At 44.7% G+C, this 22,979-nt stretch overlaps 2 protein-coding genes across 5 annotated transcripts in view; both read left to right on the top strand.

The window, feature by feature from the left end:
• Positions 1 to 91: 91 nt before the first annotated feature.
• LOC141105054 (uncharacterized) overlaps positions 92 to 22,979 on the top strand; it is a 76,459-nt gene continuing 53,571 nt past the window's right edge. For 2 of the 4 annotated variants that reach the window (XR_012235532.1, XM_073594883.1), the window contains exons 1-5: positions 92 to 488; positions 1,677 to 1,800; positions 1,917 to 2,014; positions 2,099 to 2,308; positions 2,388 to 2,547. Coding sequence is in view for 3 of the 4 variants with exons in the window: in XM_073594883.1 (XP_073450984.1) it covers positions 399 to 488; positions 1,677 to 1,800; positions 1,917 to 2,014; positions 2,099 to 2,308; positions 2,388 to 2,547 (682 nt within the window). In the remaining variant the exon portion in view is untranslated. Of the gene's footprint in view, positions 489 to 1,676; positions 1,801 to 1,916; positions 2,015 to 2,098; positions 2,309 to 2,387; positions 2,548 to 2,663; positions 2,753 to 2,845; positions 2,970 to 4,099; positions 6,978 to 22,979 lie in introns of those variants that run through there. The other 2 variants (XM_073594881.1, XM_073594884.1) reach the window with 2 other exon arrangements.
• On the top strand, positions 13,113 to 21,355 carry LOC141105080 (uncharacterized). Its single transcript, XM_073594922.1, has 6 exons — positions 13,113 to 13,215; positions 15,228 to 15,340; positions 15,440 to 15,584; positions 15,701 to 15,798; positions 15,877 to 16,000; positions 18,992 to 21,355. The coding sequence occupies exons 2-6, from the start codon at positions 15,332 to 15,334 to the stop codon at positions 20,824 to 20,826; spliced, it is 2,211 nt and encodes a 736-aa protein (XP_073451023.1). The 5' UTR covers positions 13,113 to 13,215; positions 15,228 to 15,331; the 3' UTR covers positions 20,827 to 21,355.

Below are 22,979 nucleotides of genomic sequence, written 5' to 3'. Positions count from 1 at the left end.
GGAGTTGTTGGTTCCTACCGGTGGGGATGACGCTACAACAAAGGACTTAGTTACATGCCACTCAGAAATCTGAATGTATTCAAAATAATTTATGTTTTTAAACTTTCTTTTCGAAATCCTTTATACTGAAAATGAATTATTTGTTCACAGTCTTTACACAACCATGGCAAATGTGGTCAAAAGTTGCAGCTTAACGCTTTACTTTACACGTATGAAAAAAGGCATCCAGACATTAGTTTATTTCTGAAAATTAGCACCCCGATTAAAACTGAGCCGAGAGCGTAATGTTCTCTGAGGACAGATCACTGGATCGCAAATGAGTGAAGCCTGCAGTTTCTCTATTTTGCCACAGGGAGTGCTCTCAGACAGGAAGTGATGTCAGGTACAGACAGGAAGTGATGTCAGGTACAGACAGGAAGTTCCGGGTCAGAGGTGAGTTGGGAGGAAGTAGAGAGGAGACATTGCTGGAACTGGCAGCAGAGGAGGTGGTAAGATATTATTTTCTATTTACACCCAGTAACCACCTTCGCCCGGCCCCGTCATGTCCGTCCTCTTCCTCCATAGTCACCATGATGTCTTTTATCTCCAGCAGATGATCATACACACATAGGGTTGCCACCTTTTCTTCAAATCAAACACTTTAGCGGCATTTTTTTTTTTATAGTGTAAACTATACATTTATTTTGCTATTAAATAACATTTCTAATCATATGACGTTAATAACAAGAGTCCCCCTTTACATCAGAGTCCACAGAGTTCCCTTTTTACATCTGAACTCACAGAGTTCCCTTTCACTGTAAGGGGGGACTCTGCAGACTCTGATGTAAAGGAGAACTAACATAAGGGATGCTCTGGGAACCCTGATTTAAGGGGGTACACTGAGAACTGTGATGTACGGAGAGGACTCTGATGTAAGGGGGAGTACTGTGGCCTCTGGTGTAAAGGGGAACTCTGATGTAAGGGGTGCTCTGAGAACCCTGATTTACCTTAGTGTACTCACTCAGAGGCAGGAGAGAGACAGAGGGGTAGGGGCGGTAGAGAGATGTGCAGATCAAGCCCTCTCTCCTCTCCCGTCTGTGTGAACGACTGTTAGTGGTAGCTCTGGGCAGTGTGAAAGAGATGTAACAGACACTCTCAGCTTAGCCAACTGCAACCAGCAACCCTACTGGGAAGCCATAGTCTGGTTTAAATAATGTGTCCGGGTTTTAGGCAGGTCCACGAGCCTACCCTGAAAGTCTTGGGAGGGGGTGGACATCGCATTCTGGCTTGGTTCGCCCTCTATCATGGGGTCTCCTTTCGGGGGAAGACCCACCAAGTACTTGGGTGGGTCTGTTTCGGCAGGCTCTCCAGAGAACAGGGTCCGTCTGGTTTTGGCTAGACGGGCCATAGTGAGTACCTCAGTCCCTGTCTGGAGCCTAGTGCCCCGGGGGATCAGGGTAAGGTCCTTCCTAGGGAGGACCATAATACACCCGTTGTACGCTTTGTGTCACTCTTTATGTGTGTGCACTTTTGTTGGCGCCGGGTGGAGTTTTGGTTGTGTTTCACACGCCACTGGCTTTTCAAAAAAAAAAAGATCTGCTGACAGGAGAGGTGAGTGGTGCCGGGAATTCTGGGACATTATCCAGTAACAGACAAGGGATGTGTCTGGATGGTGACTGTATCATTGTGTGTGTCAGGTTCCTATAAGGTGTCAGGATGTCACTGTCTATTTCTCCATGGAGGAGTGGGAGTATTTAGAAGGACACGAGGATCTCTACAAGGACGTCATGATGGAGAATCAGCCGCCCCTCACATCACCGGGTAAGAGGAGACTTTATTATAAAGGAGAGAGCAGTACGGAGGGTCCACCTAGATCCCCCATCATCTGATAAACACATAGAAACAATGTATTCAGTCAGTGTGTGTGTTTCCTACAGATGGATCCAGTAATGGGAACCCACCAGAGAGATGTCCTCATCCCCTATATTCTCGGGATTCCACACAGGAAGGTCTCACCATCCCCCACCATCATCAGGTAGATGATTAACATTTGTTAAACAATTGTTACATTCGGGTCTATGTGTCAGACACAACGTTGCTCTTTTGCTATTATTGTCAGATTGGGGACCTACAGAATGTGAATATTCTTGTCAAAGAAGAGATAAAAGAGGAGTATGATGGGGATGGTGCGACAGAGGTGTTTACAGAGGGAGATAAACATGCTAAGATGGAGCCACTCGATAATAGAAACCTCCCAGAGAGATGTCCTCATCCTCTGTATTCCCGGGATTCCACACAGGAAGGTCACACCATCCCTCACCATCATCAGGTAGATGAAATAGAAAAGTAATCTTAACAAAGTGATTATTTTTGTAGTGATTGATGGTATTTTTCTCATTTTGGAATAGGGTGAAGACCTGACTGATATAAAAGTTGAGGTTAAAGCAGAAGAAGAGACGTATGTGAGGGGTGATCAGTACATAGAGGATGACAAAATGAAGGTGCCAATTAAAGAGGAGGGATCTTTTCCTGTCATAATGGAGAATCAGCCACCCCTCACATCACCGGGTAAGAGGAGACTTTATTGTAAAGGAGAGAGCAAGACGGAGGGTCCACCTAGATCCACCATCATCTGATAAACACATAGAAACAATGTATTCAGTCAGTGTGTGTGTTTCCTACAGATGGATCCAGTAATGGGAACCCACCAGAGAGATGTCCCCGTCCTCTGTATTCCACACAGGAAGGTCACACCATCCCTCACCATCATCAGGTAGAGGGAATTAGGCATGAAGGACTTGACACATCTTGATTTTTATTAAATCGATTTTTCCTGTATTGACAGATTTTTTTTTGTGGTTTTTAGAGTGACATGAAAGTTGAGGTTAAAAAGGAAGAAGAGACATATGTAAAGGGTGATCAACAGTTTACTGAGGAGATTGAGATGGTTGTGATTAAAGAGGAGGAATCTTCCCTAGGTATTGGCATCGGTGAGTGATAGACACTACAGGAAGAAACTTTACATTTTTTTTCTACTACTGTAAAGAATGTTCATAGTCAAAATAAGATAAAGTAAAAGTCTGCTGATTCTCCATTGGGCATAATAAGCCTATAGATACATTTTACAACTGGCATATTTTATTTTATAGTAATGGTTTCTGAATTTGTGTCATAAAGTACTTTTGGCAGTTTCATCAGCACAAAGAATATCCTTAGAAATCTCCTTTGTATGAAAGGTCCATCTCCATTTCTCAAAATAATTTTATGTTCCCAAAAAATGAGGAGGAGATACTGTACACCATATGAAAGGTCCATCTCCATTCCTCAATATAACGTCATGTTCCCAACAAATGAAGAGGAGATACTGTACACCATATGAAGGGTCCATCTCCATTCCTCAATATAATGTCATGTTCCCAACAAATGAGGTGGAGATACTGCACACCATATGAAAGGTCCATCTCCATTCCTCAATATAATGTCATGTTCCTAACAAATGTGGTGGAGATACTGTACACCATATGAAAGGTCCATCTCCATTCCTCAATATAATGTCATGTTCCCAACAAATGAGGAGGAGATACTGTACACCATATGAAAGGTCCATCTCCATTCCTCAATATAACGTCATGTTCCCAACAAATGAAGAGGAGATACTGTACACCATATGAAAGGTCCATCTCCATTCCTCAATATAATGTCATGTTCCTAACAAATGTGGTGGAGATACTGTACACCATATGAAAGGTCCATCTCCATTCCTCAATATAATGTCATGTTCCTAACAAATGTGGTGGAGATACTGTACACCATATGAAAGGTCCATCTCCATTCCTCAATATAACGTCATGTTCCCAACAAATGAGGAGGATATACTGCACACCATATGAAAGGTCCATCTCCATTCCTCACTATAACGTCATGTTCCCAACAAATGAGGAGATACTGTACACCATATGAAAGGGCCATCTCCATTCCTCACTATAACGTCATGTTCCCAACAAATGAATGGTTTATGTTGATGTTCTTCCTTTTTTGAGCCAACAGACGTTACTTATGAGTGCACAACGTATTATATTAAACATGCCATGAACAGTAATAACATATTTTTTTCCTTCAGATGAACATGATGTCCAGAACATTTCAGAGTTCCATCCCAACCCATTATCCCTTAATGATGAACAGAATCTGGATGTTTATGAAAGAGAGCACACAGTGGAGTTTCTGTTTTCCTGTTCCGAGTGCAGGAAACATTTTAAGTCAAGAAAGGACCTAGTGGAACATCAAAGATGGCACAGCAAAGAACAGATGGTTGACAGCGGTGAGCTTCCCTATTCATGTTCAGAGTGCAGGAAATCTTTTAGAAGACATTGCGAGCTTCGTTCACACCTAAGAGCTCACAGGAAAAAGAGGTCTTGCTCAGAATATGAGAAAACCACCTTCACAAAAAAGCAACTCTTTAGACACCAGAGAGGTCACACTGGTGGGGAGACCTTTCCATGTTCTGAGTGCGGGAAAGGTTTCATGTCGAAATATCGACTTTTTAAACACAACGAACAATGCCACGATGGAAAACGGGCACTAGTTCACGGCGGCGAGCGGCCCTATTCGTGTTCCGAATGCGGAAAATCTTTTGCAAGAAAATGCGACCTTTATACGCATCGGAAATCTCACACGGAAAAGTGGTCCTGCTCAGAATGCGAGAAATCCTTCATAACGAAAAGGGAGCTCGTGATACACCAGAGAACTCACACCGGTGAGAACTTTTCCTGTTCTCAGTGCGGGAAGCGTTTTGGAAACAAATACGGACTCAACGCACATCAGAAGGTTCACATGGAGAACTGGTCTTGCTCAGAATGTGGTAGAACCTTCATAACGAAATTACAACTCAACAAACACCAGATCGTCCACACCGGTGAGAAGCCCTTCTCGTGTCCCGAGTGCAGCAGATGTTTCTTCTGTAAAGCAAGCCTCAGGAAACACATGAAGGTCCACACTCACGAGAAGCAGTTTTCCTGTCCAGAGTGCGGGAAATGTTTCCTGTTTCGAAAATCTCTTCTTGTCCACCAGGGCACTCACATTGGAGAGCCTCCCTACCCGTGCCCCAAGTGCAAGAAGTCGTTTGATTCAAAATCTGAATTTGCTCTACATCAGACAGCCCACACTGGTGCAAAGACCTATCCGTGCTCCGAGTGCGACAAATCGTTCCTCCGTAAATCGCAGCTCGTGATACACCAGAGACACCACACGGGCGAGAAGCCGTTCGTTTGTCCCGAGTGCGGCAAAGGCTTTGCGTACAAAGCCCCCCTCAGGTCCCATTTGAAGATCCACACCGGCGAGGCGTTACTTTCCTGTCCGGAGTGCGGGAAGAAAGTGCGCGGGAGGAAATTCCTTCTCATCCACCAGAGAATCCACACGGGCGAGCGTCCTTTTTCGTGCCCCGAGTGCGACAAGTCCTTCAAGGCCAAGTTCCACCTCACTTTACACAAAAAGATACACATCGGAGAGAGGAAGTTTGCTTGTCCGGAGTGCGGGAAATCCTTCTTGACGAAATCGCATCTCATGACGCACAAGAAGGCTCACAGCGACGAAAGGCCCTTCTTGTGCTCCGTGTGCGGCAAAGGCTTTAAGCAGAAAGGGAACCTCGATACCCATCATAAGCTCCACGTTGGGGAGAAGCCATTTTTATGTTCAGAGTGCGGGAAAGGTTTTAAACAGAACTCGGAACTTGTTAGACACCAGAAGAGCCACATGAGCGAGCGCCCTTTTTCGTGTTCGGAGTGCGGGATGCGGTTCAAACGGAAAGAGTTTCTAGTTAGGCATCAGAGGGCGCAGGGACACTGAAGTTTGAGACAAACTGATAGCGTTGGCTCATGGGATGTATTGTACTGACCAAGTAAGCACTGTGTGATAGAGATGAGGAGGACTCAAAGCATGTACCAACACCACAAGCACTAAACCAAAAAAATGCTTTAATTTGTTAATAAAATTATTAACCACCAACACGTTTCGGGCGCACGCTCCCCTTCATCGGGGCCTAATAATATTTGCAAAAATTTTTATGGACTTGGGGAAGCAGATGATCAAAGCGTGTAACAACACCACAATCACTAAACCGATGGTGGAGTCCCAAAAAAGGCTTTAATTGATCATAAAATTATTAACAACCAACACGTTTCGGGGGTACGCTCCCCTTCATCGGGGCCTAATAATATTTGCAAAAAATTGAATGGACTTGGGGAAGCAGATGACCAAAGCGTGTACCAACACCACAATCACTAAACCGATGGTGGAGTCCCAAAAAAGGCTTTAATTGATCATAAAATTATTAACAACCAACACGTTTGGGGGGCACGCTCACTTTCATCAGGGCCTAATAATATTTGCAAAAAATTGAATGGACTTGGGGAAGCAGATGACCAAAGCGTGTACCAACACCACAAGCACTAAACCAGTGGTGGAGTCCAAAAAAATGTTTTCATTTGTTCATAAAATTATTAACAACCAACACGTTTCGGGGCACGCTCCCCTTCATCGGGGCCTAATAATATTTGCAAAAATTTGAATGGACTTGGGGAAGCAGATGATCAAAGCGTGTACCAACACCACAAGCTGTGGGTCAGTGGGAGAAATAGTGCCCCATCATTGGTGTCAGTGGGAGAAATAGTGCCCCATTATTGGTGTCAGTAGGAGGAACAGTGTCCCATTGTTTGTGTCTGTGGGAGGAATAGCACCCCATTGTTGGTGTCAGTAGGAGGAGCAGTGTCCCATTGTTGGTGTCTGTGGGAGGAATAGAGCCCCATTGTTGGTGTCAGTGGGGGGAGCAATGCCCATTGTTGGTGTCAGTGGGAGGAGCAGTGCCCATTGTTGGTGTCAGTGGGAGGAGCAGTGCCCATGGTTGGTGTCAGTAGGAGGAGCAGTGCCCATGGTTGGTGTCAGTGGGAGGAGCAGTGCCCATGGTTGGTGTCAGTAGGAGCAAAAGAGTCCCATTGTTGGTGTTAGTGGGAGGAGCAGTGCCCAATGGTTGGTGTCAGTGGGAGGAGCAGTGCCCATTGTTGGTGTCAGTGGGAGCAATAGAGTCCCATTGCTGGTGTCAGTGGGAGGAGCAGTGCCCATGGTTGGTGTCAGTGGGAGGATCAGTGCCCATTGTTGGTGTCAGTGGGAGCAATAGAGTCCCATTGTTGGTGTTAGTGGGAGGAAGAGTGTCCCATTGTTGGTGGGAGGAATATTGCCCCAAGGGCCAGATAAAGGCAAGAAAAGGGCCACATCTAGCCCCCAGGTCACAGTTTGGAGATCACTGTCCTAAATGAACTACCTGAGAAAAGGGTTTTACTACGACTACAAAAATCCACATTTCTCCAGTGTCCCGATGGTCACTGTTCGTTTTCCTGCTAATAAAGAAGCTGCATTCCCATTTCTCCCAGTTTGGGATCCTGAATAACACTATTCATGTGTCATGACATTTTCTTGACTTAAAGAAAAAAACTTTTGTTTAGATGAAAGGTAACCAGTCATCCAGACATTTGTTATACTGTAGATGCCCTCTTCTTCTGGAAATGCTAGTTTCCTGGCTACCATGGAGATGCTATGGATTATATATGCCGAGTCACTGATCCCAAACAAGATAGAAATAAGGAGTTTGATTAAAAAAAAAAAAAAAAAGATAATGACCCTGTAAACTTGCAGAATTAATATAAAATTGATGAAACGCTGTATATTATAAAACCTAATACATGCTGTACTAATAAATACATGATATTGTTTGTACAAGTGTTGCTTCCTCGCTTTATTTTGCAAAGTTATCTTTTTCAGCATTAAATCTGAACTCAGGACAAATAGATTGTTACATTGGGGAAAATAATGAATTGATCCCCTGCAGATTGTGTACGTTTTGCCCACTTACAAAGAAATGAAGGGTCTATTATTTTTATCATAGGTGTATTTTATATGATAGAAACAGAATATCAACCAAAAATCCAGAAAAAAAACAATTGTAATTCTACAGTCCATAATAGTAGGGCCTCTTCCCTACATCCCTGGCCCGGTGTTTGTGAGGGTTTGTGGTCTGCACTTATCAGAAGCCCCCTTTAAAAATAGGTGCCTCCAGATATTTCCCCTTACGCCTAAGTACCCTTAAAGAAAGTATTATAGTAAACACACAACTTTTTCCTTTATAGCCAAAAAATAAAATAAAAAGACCATTGGCCATATTTAGTCAATGACACAACCTGTTACCCCCCCCCCCCTCCTTTTTGTTTAAAGTGTTGCTGGGTTTGCTGTCTGTGCCTGGGCCCATAACCTATTATGCGGATTATAGAAATCATGCACTGGAAGCTTCTTGGATACAGAAAACGGCTTTACTTTTATGGAGAATGGCAGAACATATCTTATAACATGTCTTTATCATGGGACAGGAAGAGAACAACAAACAAGTGCACAGAGAGGAAAGCAAACACTTCCTCTTATTACATTACCATAGAATACACATTATAACACTGCAGTACCACCTGCTGGATAGAAAGGTATAATGCATACAGTATTGTTCACAGTATAAAACAACTTTACATTACTTGCTGTTGTTCTTTCAATATAAAGGGGGCTTCCAGATTCTGTTAAGCCCCCCTGCCTGCAGACCCCCACAAACACCAGGCCACAGTTGTGGAAAAGAGGCCCTTGTCATCAACATGAGTACAAGGTGCTTTGCCGGGGGCCCCCCTGGCAAGGTACCCTCACCATGTTGAGAGCATATGACACATTAAATAACATGCTTGGGGGGGATTCTATGAACATGTACAATACATACCAGACCCTCATCTAGAATGAAGGTCTGTTATGTATTGTACAGGCTTCTGGCATCCCCCTGCAAAGCATGTTATTTAATGTGTAAATTATACAACCTGATATCCCCTACCCTTTTGTTTAAAAGGGGCTTCCAGATTCTGCTAAGTCCCCTCTGCCTGTAGACCCCCACAACCACCAGTCCAGGGTTGTAGGGAAGAGGCCCTTGTCCTCATCAACATGGGTACAAGGTACTTTGCTGCGGGCCACCCTGGCAAGGTACCCTCCCCATGCTGAGGGCATGTGGCCTGGTATAGTACCGAGGGTGTTCGTTGACCCTTTTTTCTGACCAACCAGGCTGCATGCTCAGATAAGGGTAGATAATATAGATTTTGGACCCCATGCTTTGTTGCTTTTTTGCATGGGGTTCCCCTTAAAATCCATAGCAAACCCACATCAAGCATATGGATCTGGTATGTATTTTAACCCCCCCCCCCCCATTTTATCTTTTTATTGGGTTCCCCTTACAATTCATACCAGACCCCCATTTAGGATAAGGGTCCGGTATGGATTGTCCATGCACCCCCCCCCCTACCAAGCATGTTATTTAGAGGAACTGTGCATTTTTTTAATGTCTCACTTTAAGTCTGATTAAAAGAGCTGCTCCATGCTGAACAGTCATTTTTACATGTAGCACCCTGGTGTTTAGGCAGGGTTGCTAAGAAAATTTAGTTTGCCAGGCAGTAGTTGCCCTGGTTAATTGTTAGTAGATCCACTGATTCCTCTCTAGTTCTAGACTTGCTGCACCTTCTCTCTTCTGCCTCTAGGTGGCGTTATGCTGGTGACATTAGATAGACAAGGGCTTAGCTAGGTCAGGTTATGAATGGATGGGGTGTCTCAGCCAATTGGCGGGGGTTTCTTTAGTCCCTTGACCTGCTGGGAGAGCCTATTTATTAGGGTGGAGTCAGAAGTCGGAGTTCTGTGCCACCTGGATGGCTGTCTGGGTGGACATGTGTTCTGCTGCACTGGGCTGCTAGGCCGGAAGCCTGAGGCCTATCCCAGGGGCATCTGGCTGCTAGGCTGTCTGAGGACCTATCCAGAAGCAGGAGAAGCAGCACAGGGTTGGGACTGCAGGATTGGAGCCCAACCGAGAGTAATAGTTCCACTGGATGGGGAACCAGTTGTGGTCGGAGGTAGAGGGGAAGCTGTCGCCACTAAGGGACCATCCCCTTGTTACCGGAGACCACTGTGAGTAAGCTGAAGCCAGTACCAGAGCAGTCGTCTCACTAGCCGGGGACGGTGAAGAAGTGTGAAAACTTTCACAAGTGCCAAGCCAGTGACCCAGCGGCATAGCAGAGGTGATGCTTGAGGAGCATCAGTGAGTGCCAAGCCAGGGACCTAGCGGGTCAGCAGGGGTGACGCTTGAGCAGTATCTGTAAGTGCCAAGCCAGGGACCCAGCAGGGAAGCAGGGGTGACGCTTGAGGAAGATACGGAGTTGTGGAAGTGAAAGAGCTCAGGGGATCCAGTGGCGATTGGGTCTGAGAGTCTAATGAGAGACTGGGAGCTCAGTGAGTGAAGACCTATAGTGAGAGACTATAGAGTGCGAGGAGAACCATTAGAGAACTAACCACTGAAAGGCTAGTGGTCAACTGGTCAAGTGCGCCCCCAAACCTTTTCCTTGCTCGAGCTGGACTCAGACACCAAGAAGATCTCTTCAATCGATTGGGTAATCAAGACACCACACAGCGCGTTGGATATTGAGAAATACAAATGTATTATATCTTTTTACATGTTATATAGGGCAACAATCCATTATACATCAGTAAAGGGCAAACCAAGGGGCGGTCCCTTAGATTATCCAATCACAAGAGTACAATTATCACAAGTTACATATCACAAGTTACATGTTATATGACATATGTATTTGCATAATATTCTGACGTGCTTAAAAAAAAAGTACCTAACGAAAAGTACCCAAAATGTCCTTTATCTAAATATATTTTCTTAGCTTAAATTCAGAGAAAATGAATAATATAGAAATAACCTTTTAAGATACTTTCGATAAGGTGCCTTTGGCTTTAGGCCAAGGTTTGCGGTGGGATGTTCTAACTTGTTCCCGTATATATATTCAAAAGAATTGTCACCGCAAGTACTTTCCTGTTTTTGCAGATAGCTTAGCTAGTAAATTTCCACTTAACATTATAAAAGCCTTGCGTTAGCATTTCATCTATCATGTATAAAAAAAAGTTCAGGCCCCTTATCTAAAGTATATAGTGAACCAAAGTGCAGCCATTTTCCTTACAATACCTCCTTTGATCAGGGAGCATTTCATTCTCCCTGATCATTAGTTCCCCAATGCTTGGAGTACCAGGTTTGTTCTGTGTAGAACATAGCCGTGGCTTCCTCTGGCTCAATGTAGAGGGGGTCAATGTAGAACATAGCCATGGTTTCCTTAAGCTCAGAGTCCGGTTTAATTTTTGCTGCAATGTCAGGAACTTTACTGGTGATATAGAATAGGAATTTGATAGTGGCATAAGTGGCGATACCCAGGAATACTATCGTGATCAGTATCATGCCTGCCTTTTTAAAGAATCCCATAATACTGTCCCAAAATGATCCGAACCATCCCCCAATTCCTGAGAGTGGGTTCCAAAAGTCTCCCAGCCTCCTCATTTGTGTTTGCAACTTTGCTCTCTCCTCCTGGTGTCCTTTAATTATTTCATAATAGTCTGGTACCTCTAAATCTTCACTAGGTTTGGTTAAATTGTTCATATATGTGCAACAGAGTGCAACAGAGGCTTTTATCCCCTGTCACGTCAAACAGCCCTGTCAGTACCATCATCATCCTCTCTTGACGCTGCTTGATTATTTCTTGTTCAAACAGGATTTTCCTCAATTCCTCATTGATGAAGCCCACATCGGCTGATGTTTTATTCATCCAGGAATCTACTAGTTCCCCAAACTCATCTACCTTTGTTAGTGCATTGTACATGCCTGCCCCACCCATGGAAGCAAATACCTTGTCCCGCCAGGTTGTGACCTCTCTTTTGTGTCTCCCGAACTCTAAATGACCATGGGCTGGTATCATCTCAACAGGGGAGTCCCCGGGAGAAGCACCCATGAAAGGGATCATTTCTACCAGGGTGCACCATCCTGAGGTCTTCCTATCGGGGGGGTATGGGATGGTAGTGTGGCACCAAAGACCACAGCACACCATCCATCCGTGGGGCATATGAGGGGTGGGTACATCCCCAGGTGAATCTAGGTTGAACCTTAATCCCACTAGGCACATCCAGTCCCCTATGGAGGGTGCCTCATCCTCACGCTCCTCCATCCATGAGCTATTCATATGTGTGCTGACGAGCCACAGCCGTAACAGCCGTTAGTGACTGTTACAAGATTTGTTGCCATAGGAGACAGCGGTCCTACCTATACAGAAGTGGTTTCCTGCTGGAGGCCTTCCACTGTATAGCTGTCTACCTATAAGTCTCGGAGTCTGCCAATTACCATTGCATCTACTTAAGGGTGTCCTTGCCCTTACCCTCTGTCCCACAGTTCTTGTTCAAGTGAAAATAAATCTCTTTGCATTCAAAACGTGTCTGACACCCATCACTTCCGCTTGCATTACATCCACCATCCCTAGTAACGCACTTTACACAGAAGGATGTCATCTCTTCTTGACTCTGGAGGTCGGTCACCATTAGGCCTTTGGAGGTTCGGGACCTTGCTACATCATTTTTTTTTTAATTTTGTACATGTCCCCCCTGGCAGTGCCAAGCCACCCCCCCCCCCATGTCCTTTTCTCCCAAAAACTTGCAAATTGGCTTTGAAAACGGCCAGAAAAAAAATGACAACCTTCACCTTCAATAGAATTCAATGGGGTTGGCCTCTACCTTTGGAACCACACATTTTTTTAATTGCTTAGCAAACCTAACTTCTCCCAGTTGGGCCATCACTACTGAAGAACTGAGCCCTGGCTGGTATTGTCAGCGATGGCAAACCAAAATCCGGGCTATTCAAACCCTTCTATTATTAATTGTAATTAATATTATCATTTTATTTATATTTTCCCAACTCTTCATCATGTCCTGAATGTATACAAGTTCTAATAAAACTGAAGAATCTTCAGACCAACCAAGGAACATATAGCATTAAATTAACTAAACCCTGAAATAACCGGAGAAAAAAAACTGTGTAGCATGAAAAGGGATTGCACAGTGAAGGGTTAATGTACAGGGAATGGGAGGAGCCAATCACAAGCTGGCTACAAGAAAATGGCAGCTGTCATGTAGGATCACATGACACTATAGATAGAGCATGTGCATTTGTACACCTGCTCCCCTGGTGGCCATGTTGGACACTGGCACCCACACTGAAGTCACATGGTGGAAGTGGGCGGGGTATTTCTGGAGCAGAGTAATGTCTGCCCGCAGACAGGGAAGAAGTTGTGCGTGGTGGTATGTCTCTTATTTCATCTTTTCTCTCTGAACTTCCCACCACCCACTACACACCCTATACACAAACCTTTTATTATTATTATTATAATTTATATATATATATACATACATACATTTTCCCTAGTCCTGCTAGACATCCCATTCAAAAACTTATATTATTATTATAAACAATAGTTAGTATTATATTATCCCCACCACCCACTACACACTCTATTCAAACCCTACTATCATTATTATAAAAAAGGGGGGGGGGTGAGTAGTAGTCATATTAATAACATTCATTTGAAAAAATTACCCTAATGGTAAAAGGAGGGACAAAATGATCGACATACCGGAAAAGCCACCAGCAGTACGGGAACAGCAGAAGGCATTTTCAATGCTCTACTGCAGTAATCTCCAAACTGTGGCCCCCGAGGGCCAGATGTGGCTCTTGGCTTACTTTTATCCAGCCCTGTGGGAACTATTTTCATCCACTACCAACAATGGGGCCACTGACACCAATGAAGGGACAGAATTCCTCCCAGTGACACCAAAGATGGGGCACCCAACAGTGGGGCCCAATGATGCCAGCAATGGGGCACAATTCCTTCCAATGTCATTGGAAGATTTGTTTATTCCCACCGACGTTGGGACCCTTTCTACTCCCAATGCCCACAGTCCAGCCCCCCCTTAAGTCTGAAGGACAGTAAACTGGCCCGTTGTTTAGAACGTTTGGAGACCTCTGCTCTACTGAAACGGTCACAGTCAAACATTCAATTCCATATATACACACCTCAGTTATTCTTGTCCCAGGTGAACACACAATACCTCAGTTCCAAACGGAACATTTGATAAGTGAAGATAAGTTGAGGTGAGTTCAGGAGCAGGCCATACCTTCAGAAGATTACTAGAGTCCTACATACCATACTCAAGGGAAGTGAGTAGTCCCATAGACCTGCACCTCTCCTTGCTTACATACCCCCTAAGGGGGTAAGCCAAAGTTTGGGTCCCTAAAGATTACATTATAGCTGCCTCGGTACTCACACTGCTTCCTTTGACCGAAAAATCGAGGCGGACTACCACCGACTATTTACATACAGCCCTTTACCCAACTTGTAACATACAAACATAGCGTATGCAGTGCAGTGGTCAGGAGTATGCAACGTGCAGTAAAGTTTAGAGCGTAGTGAATGGGATTACGTCCCGCCCTAAATGTTGTTGGTGTTCAGTGGTCTGTGCCCCCTTTTTACATCGGTATTCAGCTGTGTGTGCTTCCATTTTTACTTAAAGCTGCAGAGGTCCTTCTGCCTCCTGGGTGTCTGCTGAGTAACATGGTGTTGGAGCAATGCAGGCAGAGTCTGGCGGTATATTACTCCACCCCGCACTGCCGGCATACAGAACAGTATGTTACTCTAATGCCGCGTACACACAGTCGGATTTTTCGACGGGAAATGTTGGATGTGAGCTTGTTGGCTGAAAGTCCGACCGTGTGTATGCTCCATCGAACATTTGCTGTAGAACTTTCCGACAACAAATGTTGGCTAGCAGGTTCTTAACTTTTCCGCCAACAAAACTTTGTTGTTGGAAAGTCCGATCGTGTGTACACAAGTCCGTCGCACAAAAGTACATGCATGCTCGGAATCAAGCACGAGCCGGAAGCGCTCGGTCTTGTAAAACTAGCTTTCATAATGGAGATATCACATGACTATTCAGCTTCCTATTTATCGGCTCGTCGTACGTCACCACATTCCCACATTCGTAATTGTTGGCCAACATTTGTGTGACCGTGTGTATGCAAGACAAGTTTGAGCCAACAGCCAAAACATTCCACAGGTTTTGTTGTCGGAAAATCCGATTGTGTGTACGAGGCTTTACAGTCAGGATGACATGCCCTGGGGTACTTGGCAGAACATCCGTGTTATCGTCCTGAAACAGGAAGTCACCTAACTCATGGCCATGGCCAATATTGGTAACCTCGGTGGCTGCAGACTTCCTACAGACCAGTAAATTCTTATTTTAATGTCCATCTTTAGATTACATCCGTCATTCTCCAAACCAGCCCTTCACCTCATTCTATGACACCTGAGAGAGGCAAACAGAAGATTCAGAAGTCATCAACAAGATAACAGGACTAATCATGGAAGAGGTGAGCGGTGCAAAGAATAATGGGACAAGACGACTGCATCAATGTGTGTGTGTCGGAATGTCATATGGTTAACTCTCAATTTAATTTTTGTATATTCAGAGTGGAAATGGGAATGGCTTCATTGTTAAGGAAGAGATAAAAGAGGAGGATGAAGAAGCTGGTGTGAAGGAGGAGTATTTAGAAGGACACAAGGATCTCTACAAGGACGTCATGATGGACAATCAGCCGCCCCTCACATCACCGGGTAAGAGGAGACTTTATTGTAAAGGAGAGAGCAGTACGGAGGGTCCACCTAGATCCCCCATCATCTGATAAACACATAGAAACAATGTATTCAGTCAGTGTGTGTGTTTCCTACAGATGGATCCAGTAATGGGAACCCACCAGAGAGATGTCCCCATTCTCTGTATTCCCGGGATTCCACACAGGAAGATCACACCATCCCTCACCATCATCAGGTAGATGATTGTTATATAGAACTGAACATTGTTATTTGCTCATCGGTATTTTATGTTTTTGTCATCTGTTATGTTTAGGGTAAAAAACAGATGGATATGAAAGTTGGATTTAAAGAAGAGAGGAATGTGATGGAATATCAGAGATGTACAGAGGAGGAAGTGATGGTAAAAAAGGAAGAATCCTCTACACATATTAGCGTGGGTACGTGACAGACCAGTAAAAGGAGACCGAAATATAAATGGTAGACCAATAGGAGAAGCCTACCATCTGAACTATATAATAAGTTGTAGACCTGTACGTGGAGACTGGGCTATAAATGGTAGACCAGGAAGAAGAGACAGAATTATACAGTAGACTAAACTTTAAATGGTAGATCTGTAATAGGAAACTGGATTATAAATAATAGACCTGTCAGCGGAGACTGTACTGTAAATGGTAGATCATTAAGAGGAGACTGGACAATACATGTCAGACCAGTAAGAGGAGACTTGGCTATAAAAAGTAGACCGGCAACAGGAGACTGGACTGTAAATGGTAGACTAGCAAGAGGAGACTGGACTGTAAATGTTAGACCAGTAAGAGGAGACTGGACTATAAATGGCAGACATATAAGAGGAGGCTGGACTATAAATGGAAGACCAGTAAGAGGAGATTGGACTATAAATAGTAGACCAGTGTAGCAAGGTCCCGTACCTCTAGAGGCCTAATGGTGACCTCCTGAGTCAGGGAGAGCTGACATCCTTCTTTGTAGAGTGGGTTACAAGGCATGGTGGGTGTAATACAAGCTGAAGTGATGGGCACCAGACACTTTTTGAATGCAAAGAGATTTATTGTCTCTTAAACAAGAACTGTGGGAAAGAGGGTTAGAGCCAGGACACCCTTAAGTAGATGCAATGATAATTGGCAGACTCCGAGACTTCTATAGGCGGACAGCTATACAGTGGAAGGCCTCCAGCCAGACACCACTTCTTTATAGGTACTACCGCTGTCTCCTATGGCAACAAATCTTGTAACAGTCACTAACGGTAGTTGTATTCAACTATGGGTAACACAGATAGTTCTCCTTGCACTCTACAGTCTCTCACTGTAGGTCTTCACTCACCGAGCTCCCAGTCTCTCACTAGACTCTCAGACCCAATCGCCACTGGATCCCCGGAGCTCCTCCACTTCCATAACTTGGTATCTTCCTCAAGCGTCACTTCCGCTTCCCTGCTGGGTCCCCGCCTTGGCACTCACTGATGCTCCTCAAGCGTCACCTCTGCTATCCCGCTGGGTCCCTGGCTTGGCACTTGCTGAAATTTTCCCACTTCTTCACCTTCCCCACCTGGTGAGAAGACTGCTCTGGTACTGGCTCCAGCTTATTTACAGTGGATGGTCCCTTAGTGGCGACAGCTTCCCCCCTACCTCCGACCACATTTGGTTACCCGTCCGGTGGAACCATTACTCTCGGTTGGACTCCAATCCTGCAGTCCCAACCCTGCGCTGCTTCTCCTGCTTCTGCATAGGCCCTCAGGCAGCCTGGCAGCCAGATGTCCCCGGGATAGGCCTCAGGCTTCTGGCCTAGCAGCCGGGGCAGCATAACACACGTCCACCCAGACAGCCATCCAGGTGGCACAGAACCCCAATCACCTGACTCCACCCAAATAAATAGGCTCTCCCAGCAGGCCAAGGGACTAAAGAAACCACTGCCAATTGGCTGAGACACCCCATCCATTCATAGCCTGCCCTTGCTAAGCCCTTGTCTATCTAATGTCACCAGCATAACGCCACCTAGCAACAGAAGAGAGAAGGTGCAGCAAGTCCAGAACTAGAGAGGAATCAGTGGATCTATCAACAATTAACCAGGGCAACTACCGCCTGGCAAACTAAATTTACTAGCAACCCTGCCTAAACACCAGGGTGCTACACCAGTAAGAGGAGGTTGGAGTAAAAATAGCAGACCAGTAAGAGGAGACTGGACTATAAGGGGCAGACCAGTAAGAGGAGGCTGCACTGTAAATGGTAGAACAGTAAGAGGAGGTTGGACTATACAGTAAATTGTAGACCAGTAGGAGGAGTTTGGACTATAAATGGCAGACCAGTAAGAGGAGACTGGTTTATAAATGGCAGACCAGTAAGAGGAGGCTGGACTGTAAATGGTAGACCAGTAAGAGGCGATTGGACTATAAATGGTAGACTAGTAAGAGGAGGTTGGACTAAAAATGGCAGGCCAGTAAGAGGAGACTGGACTGTAAACTGTAGACTGGATATATAAATGGTAGAACAATAAGAGGACACTGAACTTCAAATGGCAGATCTACAAGAAGAGGTGGAGGTAGTATACAGCACATGAAATGTCCATCTCCGGTCCTTGGTATAATGTCATGTTCCAAGCAAACAAGATGGAGAAACTGTGTACCATATAAAGGTCCATCTCCATTCCTCAATATAATGTCATGTTCCCAACAAATGAGGAGGAGATATAGTACACCATATGAAAGGTCCATCTCCATTCCTCAATATAACGTGATGTTCCCAACACATGAGGAGGAGATACTGTACACCATATGAAATGTCCATCTCCATTCCTCAATATAATGTCATGTTCCCAACAAATGAGGAGGAGATACTGTACACCATATGAAAGGTCCATCTCCATTTCTCAATGTAATGTCATGTTCCCAACACATGAGGAGGAGATACAGTACACCATATGAAAGGTCCATCTCCATTCCTCAATATAATGTCATGTTCCCAACAAATGAGGAGGAGATACTGTACACCATATGAAATGTCCATCTCCATTCCTCAATATAATGTCATGTTCCCAACAAATGAGGAGGAGATACTGTACACCATATGAAAGGTCCATCTCCATTCCTCAATATAATGTCATGTTCCCAACACATGAGGAGGAGATACTGTACAGCATAAGAAAGGTCCTACGCCATTCCTCAATATAACATCATGTTCCCAACAAATGGGGTTAAGATACTGTATACCACATGAAACATCCTTCTTTAATCTTCAAGATAGCATTATGTTTTCTACAAGGTGAAGGTAGGGCCATTGCCATTCCCCACCACAGAGTCCTCAGTGTACACTGCCTGGTCCATAGTTGGGTTTGTTTGTATCTCTATGAAACCATTGATTTTTCAGACTAACTGAAAAATGAACATACTTTAAATATTAATAAAACATTATCTCCAACAGATGGACACTATCTCCTGAATGACTCAGAACACCCGCATACTTTATCTCCAGACTGTATTACAGAAGAGAATGACTTTGCCCAATTTCCTCCAGGAGTAAATCCTGTTACTGAAAAAATACATCCTAGACTTCACCATGAAAGTGGTTCAATGGATCCCTCTAATTGCAAACCATGTTCTCCTGGAATATCACCTACTGTTACAAGCACCGGTGAGAAGATATTTCCGTGCCCCCAATGTGACAAATGTTTTGGCTTTAAGCACAGACTTGTAAGACATCTCATGGTGCACACCGGAGAGCGGCCCTATATATGTTCAGACTGCGGGAAATCTTATGCACGGAAATTGGACCTTCTCACACATGCCAAGATTCACACCGGCGAGAGGCCCTTTTCATGTACGGTCTGTGGGAAAGGCTTTATAGATAAAAAGCGGCTTATTGAACACGAGCGAGTGCACACTGGCAAGAGGCCTTTTTTGTGTACAGTCTGCGGGAAGAGTTTTAAAGGAAAAAAGTGGCTGATTGAACACGAGCGACTGCACACCGGTCAAAGGCCTTTTTCCTGTACGGTGTGCGGGAAAGGTTTTGGAGAGAAGAGGCGGCTTGTCGAACACGAGCGACTGCACACCGGTGAGAAACCATTTTCCTGTACGGTCTGCGGGGAGAGCTTTAGAGGAAAAAAGAGGCTGATTGAACATGAGCGAGTGCACACCGGTGAAACGCCTTTTAAGTGTTCCGATTGTAGGAAGGCATTTAGAACCAGAGGCGTTCTAAACATTCACCGGCAATCGCATGCTAGCGGGCAGCCGTATTCTTGTTTGCAATGTGGAAAACGCTTTAAATATAGCATCAGCCTTAGCCGACACAAGAAACTTCATGCACAAGATAATTCATTGTCGTGCTCGGAGTGCGGGAAATCTTTTACAACCAAATATGAACTTCATGTTCATACGAGATGCCACACGGGAAAGAAGATCTTCCAGTGCTCGGACTGTGAGAAATCCTTCTTATGGAATGCGGACCTTGTTAACCACCAGAGAGTTCACACCGGTGAGAAGCCCTTTCCTTGTTCTCTATGTGACAAATGTTTCTCATCCAAAGCCATCCTTGAGGACCATATAAAAGTCCACACCGGTGAGAGGCCGTTTTCCTGTACGGAGTGCGGGAAACGTTTCATTCAGAAAAGAGCCCTCAACCAGCATATGAAAAGCCACACCGGCGTGAAGCCGTTTTCATGTTCTGAATGTGGTAAATGTTACTCACAGAAAGGAGGCCTCGACTACCACATGAAATGCCACACTGGTGAGAAGCCGTTTTGCTGTGAAAAGTGCGGGAAACTTTTTATGGTGCAACAGCAACTTCTCAAACACCAGAGAATTTGTGCAGGTAAGTGTGAAAAGTCAAAACCTGGACTCCTTGGAGAGCAAAAAGGTCACATCAAAGAGAAGAGGTTTCCATGTTTATTATGTGAGAAATCCTTTAAAAGGAGAGACCACCTTGTTACCCACCAGAGAGTTCACACCGGAGAGAAGCCCTTTTCTTGTCCTGAGTGCGGCAGATGTTTCTCCATTAAAAGAAACCTGGATGACCATATAAAAGTGCACAGCAGTGTAAAGCCATTTACCTGCGAAGAGTGTGGGAAAGGGTACATACAACACAGGCACCTTCTTACACACATGACAAGCCACACAGGTGAGCGGCCCTTTTCATGTTCAGAGTGCGGGAAGAGTTACAACAGAAAAGACCGTCTAGTCAAGCATCAGAAGACAGAGGGTCACCTATGGCAGATACACAATGGAAGCGAAGATTGTTCTGTCCAGAAAACAGTATCATGAAACTGAGGGGAGTTTCGAGTTTACTCAAATGAGTGGTGGGCCAACTATCTAAGCCCACCTTAGATCCATTCTCCCCCACCTCAATTGAGTGGTGGGCCTACTATCTAAGCCCACCTTAGATCTATTCTCCCCCACCTCAAATGAGTGGTGGGCCTATCATCTAACCCCACCTTAGATCCATTCTCTCCCACCTCAAATGAGTGGTGGGCCTACTATCTAAACCCACCTTAGATCCATTCTCCCCCACCTCAATTGACTGGTGGGCCTACTATCTAAACCCACCTTAGATCCATTCTCTCCCACCCTAGGGTGTTCTTACTCTTCCTGATTAATATTCATTGAATAAAATAAATTAAAGCTAAAAAAAATAAAACTAGCAGATCTAGGAATTGAAGAAAAAATCTTACCAGTGGGCATCTGAGAGATATGGAACACTATGAGGTCAAAGTAGATGTAAGTGCACTGTGCACTTTGTATAATCAACAGTTGTCAAGTTTTCTTACTTGGAATAAAAAATATTTTCACATTTCATCCTTTTTTTTCCCTCTAACATCAGCTGCATGTCATTACTCTGGAGCAGCTTCCTGTTGGTGACAGTGGTGGACCATACCTGTGCAATGTGGGGAGCAAGCGGCGCATGGTGGAAGTGGCCACAATGTAATGACAGTGGGAGTGGTGTGGTTATATAGAATCTATGCCTACTGTATACAACAAAATGGCAACCGTCCATACACTATGTCTACAATTAAGCCCTTACTGGGTGAAACATGTTAGAGGGGTTCTCCCATGGGTAGGAGCCCAAGCTGAACCCATTTTTTTCTAAAGGGGAGCTCATTATATGCTGAAGAAGTGTGTGGATGGGTGCCATTTTATTATAGTCCTTGATGTGTCGGACAAACCAGTTACAACCCGACCAGCACCTGCAAACATTGAGGCCAGTTGGCTGGGATAACAGATTTGGGCCTTTGAGAAGCATCGGTTTTATTTGGTTTTTGGTCTACTTTCTGTATATATTACATACATATGCTGCAGTCCTTCCAGATTATGTACTATGCAGCACAGTGTACAGAATCCAGGACTCATAGTTCAAGAGTTAAGGCAAAAGGGCAATGATCAGAAGAAGACCCTTCAGTGGAGAAACTATCAGTAGTCATTGGGAAGAAGAAAACCCTGGTGCTGGTGGTCAGTGTACAAACCACACTCACTTTTAGTAGTCATTGGGAAGAAGAAGAAGAAAACCCTGGTGTTGGTGGTCAGTGTGAGAAAGCATGCCCCACCATCAGTAGTCATTGGGTAGAGTACCATCCTAGTGTTGATGGTCATTGTGAGAAAGCATATCCCTCTATCAGTAGTCATTGGGAAGAAGAACACCTGGGTGTTGGTGGTCAGTATGAGAAAGCATACCCCAGTATCAGTAGCCATTTGGAAGAAGAACACCCTTGTGTTGGTGGTCAGTGTGTGAAAGCCTATCCCACTATTAGTTGTCATTGGGAAGAAAAACACCCCAGCGTTGTTCATCAGTGGGAGAAAGAAAATATGGGGGGCATGGGAACTATGGGGCTGGGGGGGATGTGTGCGTGATAAGAGGAAAGAAGAGGAGAGGCACTTTAATCCTTGGTGGGCACCTGTTCTAACTGTGATATCCTATTCTGCTGTGGTATTGAATTCCAGTGGTTCAAGACACCAGCTCAAAAAATGGCTGAAGCTAAAACACAGAGCGTTCCACCACATGGAACCCACTGCGGAAAAGCCCTACAAGATCCAGGTTACATGAAACTCTTTTTGAGGGATGCCCAGTAGAAATGGTGCCCTATGTGGCCTAGGGGCAATTCTGGCTCTGAATATAAGATGGCCACCTCTGGGAATTTTGCAGTACATCACTAACCTCTATAAAAGTTTGTATAGAAACTGCCAACATATTACACAACCATGTACAATGAATCATGAGAAGGATAGACGGACCCTCCCGGGAGACAACCAAAGAAGAAGATGTAGGAAGACGTAACACAGTTTGATGGGGTTCAGAGGTGACAATGTTACACCAGATTGCATCTGCCTGTGTGTGGCCAACTGGCTAGATTGGGTGAAGTCTCCCTCTAGTGGTGGCCAGAGGTATTGCAGGCTGTGACAACTGTATCACAGCATTGTTTTAC

This window comes from Aquarana catesbeiana, linkage group LG08 (assembly GCF_042186555.1).
Source record: "Aquarana catesbeiana isolate 2022-GZ linkage group LG08, ASM4218655v1, whole genome shotgun sequence".
Lineage (NCBI taxonomy): Eukaryota > Metazoa > Chordata > Amphibia > Anura > Ranidae > Aquarana > Aquarana catesbeiana.
Note: the sequence above shows the minus strand (reverse complement) of the source record. Positions and strands in the feature narration are given on the sequence as shown.